Source organism: Physcomitrium patens, chromosome 23 (genome assembly GCF_059467195.1).
Source record: "Physcomitrium patens ecotype Gransden chromosome 23, ASM5946719v1, whole genome shotgun sequence".
NCBI lineage: Eukaryota > Viridiplantae > Streptophyta > Bryopsida > Funariales > Funariaceae > Physcomitrium > Physcomitrium patens.
In genome coordinates this window covers 11,348,281-11,354,472 of record NC_143432.1, presented here as the reverse complement: position 1 = coordinate 11,354,472, position 6,192 = coordinate 11,348,281, and the positions used below count along the sequence as shown (strand labels likewise).

The following is a 6,192-nucleotide window of genomic DNA, read 5'->3' as shown; positions in this document are numbered from 1 at the left end:
ACACATAGGAAGGTGATAATTGTATATGAAATAATTATGTTCTTATACAAAACATCAATATATTAGTTTAAAATCCAAAGTTTGCTATGGTCAAAGGCTTCTAGCAAGCACACAACAAAAGCCTTATATATATATATATATATTCAACATAACACTGATTTTTTATTTTCATTTTTTAAAAATTGTGTTAAAACATTTTAAGCCAGTACAATATTTGTGAATTATCTTAGAAAGCTTAAAAACATGTACATATTTCCGGCTCCATTTAAATTCACTTTTATAATGTAAGTAAAAGTGCTACATTGGGTGAATAAAAAGAAACCATGAGTAAAATATCTTTAAGTTAATAGGGGGTTGGTGAATGTGCATTTTGAATTCACAGAAGTAATGTTATAGAGCATACATAAAATAGCCATTGAAACAAACATGCCTGTCATAAAAATAAAATAAAAGAAGAAAAAGAAACAAGGTAAAGAAACTTTACCCAAATCCTCAAAAACACCGCACACATCCACATGGGAATGTGACAATTTCACTTTTTGCATGAATGTACAAAGCACGTGGTAGTAGGAATCCTAGACTCTTTCTTTATTCTTAAATAAAAACATGGTTCACAGCACTCTCACCTCTCTTCAGTATCGTATAAAATAAAAAAATTCCAATATCACCCACTTTGATTCCTTCCAAAAAGATAAACCCAAATCTACTCCATTACGAGGATCCCTTTATTTATTTATTTATATTTTCTCTTTTCTTTCCCGCTTCCAATCCTAGGCCTATGATTGGGATTAATATGGACGTTCGATCTCCTTCTGGGCCTTTTGAAGGCAATCCTGCGCCCTCTATTAAAACAGTTCACAAAAAAATCTCACCATTCCTTTTTAACGTTGACTTTAAAGGTTTTATCTACGGCGTTTAGCTGCACATCGATACTAAGTCAAATAAGTCATCCACAAAACACAAATTCATCCAAATTCATTCATCCTTTCGTGGAGTGTAGTTGCCGGGGGGGGGGGGGGCTTCGCTAGTGGAGCTTGGGCAACAAACAGCAGCGGCGATGGCGATGGTGATGGCGACGACGACTCAGAGGAAGCATCAGGGGCTGAAGCGGAAAAGCAGGCAGGAGCTGCTCAGAGTAGGATTGGAATCGCATAGCAGCCTCCCACTTCCGCAGACATGGGGAATCGCAGCGCCAAGTCAAAAGTCAGGTCGGCCCAGGGATTTGCATCTGGACATGGCGGCCATAGCCGGCTCCACCCACAATCGCCTCAGGTGCCCAGCTGATGCATGCAAGAAATGATGCTTCGGGACCTTCCCAGTGGATTCCTTTCCCGTCCAATCCCAGGGCCGCGTCGACGCGCACTGTTCCGTTTCGCGGAGTGGGCACGTCAACGATGCTTCGGAGACCGTGGTGCTCGAGCGAGGGAATGCCGGGGCGAGGTCAAGTTGGTCCTGTGGCCTCCCTTTGCTTAGTAGTTCTCCGAACCTGATGCTGCATGGACGCAACCATAAACTTTGGGATATGCCCCATCTCACAGGAAGTTGTCACTTGAAAAACATTAGAATATCGCCAAGGCTCTGCGTAACGGATTCGAGGATAAGCCCTAATAGTCCCAAGCGGCCTCCATGTGACATCGTCAATCGTGGAAGGGAAGATGAAGAATGTGTATTATTTGTGCAGGTTGGCCATGGCTGTCTCTACGTTCCAACACTACTTGCCGTGCGGAGGTAGTTGCAGCACGATAAGGCGAAAAACAGTGGACATGAATACCGTCTGTCAAGAGTTAAGTAAAAAATTGGGCTTCATGTCCATCGCGTGTGCAGTAAGCGTGAAGAGAAAGATTGAAATATTCTACGTGGTTTCATCCACTATCGAACTCACGACCTAACTTGACTATTGAATCGAGATTTCACTCTTTGAACTCTAGGACTGCCGATGTACCGGCGCCAGCATAGAGATTTGCATATTTAAAGTAGCATTTAAAACATTAACATTAACATTAACAATAAAATAAAAATTGCTTTATCCTGACAATCTCCGCAACGGTTACTGACCGCATTACCCCGCATTAGTAGCGGCACGTACGAACTCTCATTTATGCGTCAGCAATCATTTTGCCGAGTATTAGTAGCTTCTAGTCGTGCTCCCGTTGGCCTCCTCTATAAACTTTTTTTTTTAGAATATGCAGCGCAGCGCGGAAAGGGTGATTCTACGATATTTAGACACAACATACCCACCTGATGAAAGAGTTTCCGTCGAGTGGGTAATTCTCCAACAATGACAAACCTATTAAGGAAGGAATCGGAAAAAAAAAGAGGAAAAGATGAAAGAAACAAAACAAGAAAAAAAATTACCGAATCGAAGGGTGTGGCTTTACCATCCGCCATGAGCCTGGGTCGGAGGATCCGGATGATGAGAGCCAGGCGGAGATGAGAACACTCCCACGAACGGAGGTAGCAGAGGCAAGGTTGCTGCTCACTGTCACCGAGACAGCTCAGACGTGTGTACCTTGCTTCTAAAGTTGCAAAGCGGGCTAAGTTCGAGTGGTAGCTGGGAATGGGAGATCTGGTCCTGTCTGATCACATCGATTGGGAAAAGTTTTACTCTCGTGAACCATTCAGTTTCTCCACCTGGCATCAAGCACAGATACTACTCAGATGCCCCTCTTCCAACGTCCACTGGAGGAGAGATTTCACCGCCTAAGTCAAATCCCACGAAAAGCAGGGTTGAGGCTCAGCTTTTGAATCCAAAAAAGGCACAAACATATGCATATCGTGTGTAAACCTGACATATTCAAGTCTCTCGCGATATCGGAAGTCTTGCGAGGGTGGCTTTCTGAATCCCACAGGCTTTACAGTAGTCACCAGAGAATCTTTTCTGCGGTGAACCACTTCTTTCCGTTTTTTTCGTCTTCCAAGCCTCAATCTCACATTCCACGAAACACTTGTGAGTGGCTTGATCGATCGATCAATCAATCAATCCCGCCGTCTACTTCGAACTCAACACTTACTCAACCCAGTTAATGGTTACAATAATCACTCTGTCGCAATGCGAGCATCGATCAGAAAGTGTTCGATCGACACATCGAGATTCCGCTATGTTTTATATATCCATCTACTTCAACCAAGTCAATGACAAAACCCTAGAATCTATTCCTCGTCTGGTCAATAGTCTGTTCGAGATTCGATTCGAATTAGCTGGAGCGTCCGCGAAGGCCGAACTTAAACCGGATTCCGCGTCAATATGGAAACAGGATGATTACGGAATCAGAATCAGGCTGGTGTTGAATGAGGAGAAATCACCCACCAGCCTTGATGTCTGCTCTCAGATTTCAATGAGATGCTTCCATCGGAAGTTGGCACCATCGCTGACTAGCGGTTTTGGCAAGTCTCGCGCAATCTCGAGCCTCGCTTGCTGGGTTCTTCAGGATTGTCTGATTTTCCCATGCACTTAGCCACGGCCATGACTCACTAAATTGATCCATACAAAGCTAGGGTTTGAGTGGATGTCCGTGGCTAAATTCTCTACACGTGAGTTTGAGCTTTAACATGTTATTATCTAACACATGTTATTACTTTTGGTCTAGAAAGATGTTATTGTACCATTTGTGATATATTCAATAAGTTTGAAGGTGGCTCTTATATATGCTAACTAATATAATACTTGCTATTGTATTATAACATGATTATATGGTCAAAGATAGGAATGTGGATTCTATTATAGAAGAGCTTAATTAAAAATTTTAATAGAAAAATTTAGATAAAAGATAGAAATATAATAATTTTTTTTTAGCATTAATGCTACAATTTTGTAGAAAAGTCTTCTACTTATTTTGTATGACCATAAACAATACAAAATAAAATAGATTAAAAAAATAAATAACATAAATATTTTAAAGAAGGAATTAAAAGTTGTTTATAGCAAAAAATATCTTAAAAAACTAGGAATTGATACTTGAACAAGATCAATTATGAGTTTAGCATCAAAGTTGGAAAAATGGGTCGACAACATTCAAATGGATTATGATGTTTATTTATCATTTGTTTACGTTCTACAATTAAGTACTTGGTGCATTTTCAAGCAAAACAACATACTGTGTGACAAGTGGTGAATCAAACGTGAAAGTTTGAGGTGAGGTGTATTATATTTTGTTTATTTTTACTTAAATTTGATGGACAAAGAAATCAAGAAGGTTGAAGTTGGAGCTTTAAGGAGAATATTAAATAGAGCTTCAAGTAGAGTTTCTATTGAAATTTCAATTAAAGAACAAGTTATGTATATAGATCTAACCATTGCAAGTATGTTTCAAGCATTCATATTATCTATGCACCAATATCAAAACAATGTTTGTAAAGAAGCTTTGGCAACCAAAGTACTGTAAGTAGTGGTTAACAAAGTTGATCAATTTGATCGAAGAAATGTTTTAAATTATTTTAGATCTCATGTCCAAAAAATGGAATTAAATTTTTTAAAAAATGATTAAACTATTCCAATTTGCTATAATATAAGAGATAAGAGAACATATTAGACTAATTATGAAGTATTTTTGGAGTTTATGGAAGATATTTTTATATTCATTAAAAGAAAAATATTTCTCAGAAGATATTAATTATATTACTAAAAAATTATTTTAAAAATAGATTGAGTAGCTTAACAAAGATTTACAAGCAATAAAGCTATTAAGAAAATTTGAAAGATAATATTCTTAATTATTAAAGGTAAAAAAGTTAATATTGGATCCAAATAAGATTGAATTATTTATTCAAGTTGCTCATGGAGAATAAGAAGGTAAATTAGAGATTCTTCTTATAAACAAATAGAAAATGAAAGATTAACAATGAAGTAGAAGAATGTTGAAGTTGATGTAGAATTTCTTACAAAATAAGAAAAGATGAAGGATAGGATTAATATTAAAAAAAAATAGTAGTAGCATTTAAAACTCAAGTGTATGGTATATGACTAAGAATGCCTATTATTCAATCTTCAATGTCTATATCAAAGAAAGAAGATATAAAAGTTGAAGAAATTATATGTAAAATTTAGAATCTTCAAATCATTCTTGTAAGGCTTGAAAAAAAAGCTTCTATAAATAATTTGAAAGTTATTTTAAAATAAAGGTATATACAATATTTTTTGATACTCAAAAAGATTTTGATGGATTCAATGACATGGTCCAATAAAATTTTATTTTTTGAAAAGATGAAAAATCAACATTGCAAGATATATGAAATCTTCTTCAAACTAACTTTAATAAGAAGTATGAAAGATATTATTCAAAATTATTTAATATCACATTATGTTGCAGTACTTAAAACTACAAGTTATGGTATTAGGTGTCACAGATATACATATTTACCCTGATAATTATCTAGATAATAAGAATAGATAGAATAAGTCAAAGTAAATAAATATGATAATATATTGTGGAAAGATTTCTAGAAGCTTCATAGATGCTACTTTGCCTTTATACATGTCTATAGGTGATTAATAGGTTGAAAACTTGGCCAACAAAGAGGCCACATGTCAACATGTTGACCACTTGTAGTACAAGTTGGACATATGGCGCACACCTAAGAAACTTACCTTACAAATTAGACATGAGACTTGTAAGTTGGATGCATATTAGAGGTCCTATAGTATATTGCCACATAGTTCTTAGTTAAGTAGTATATAAAAAGGCAAGAGTTAGGACTTCCTCATTCTTGTTAACTTCTTTCTTGCTTTTAGTCTAGTTTTAAGAATCTTATGTTTTCTAGTCTTTGGCAATAGCCATTCCAGTTCTTCCTTGAATATACATATTTTCTTTTATTTTGTCACTTTTCTTTTGATACAGATTCTACGAGTTTATGTATCTTCTTCCAGTTTGTGTCCTTGATAGATTAACAAGAGTACATATATAATATGAGAGCTTTATCTTTTCTTGATTAAGAGTGGATTATTTTTTTTTTTTTTTTGATAAGACATAAGCATATTAGAAGTTGCAGATTACTTTCTTATAAATTGATATTATTTTTAGATTTTTTATTTTTTATTTTAATTAATTTTTTAATTTTTTTTCGATTCTTGAGTATTGTATTTTGTGAGAATGGACATCTTTCTTTTTATTATTCTAGCATGGGAAGAGCTTATTGAAATGAAAAGTGCAATGGCTCAAATGCAAAAATAAATGAGAGATTTAATACTTATAATAC

General features: G+C 35.7%; 1 protein-coding gene across 2 annotated transcripts; it reads right to left on the bottom strand.

Moving 5' to 3' along the window:
- Positions 1-564: 564 nt before the first annotated feature.
- LOC141044804 (uncharacterized) lies at positions 565-3,460 on the bottom strand. Of its 2 annotated transcripts, XM_073530485.2 has the most exons (3): positions 3,308-3,460; positions 2,356-2,700; positions 565-1,492 (listed from the first exon to the last, which is right to left on the bottom strand). In XM_073530485.2, exons 2-3 carry the CDS (start codon positions 2,379-2,381, stop codon positions 1,198-1,200), a joined length of 321 nt encoding a protein of 106 aa, XP_073386586.1. In that variant the 5' UTR covers positions 2,382-2,700; positions 3,308-3,460; the 3' UTR covers positions 565-1,197. The 2 variants fall into 2 exon arrangements, with proteins under 2 accessions (XP_073386586.1, XP_073386587.1); XM_073530486.2 differs by having other exon boundaries at positions 2,356-3,341.
- Positions 3,461-6,192: the final 2,732 nt, after the last annotated feature.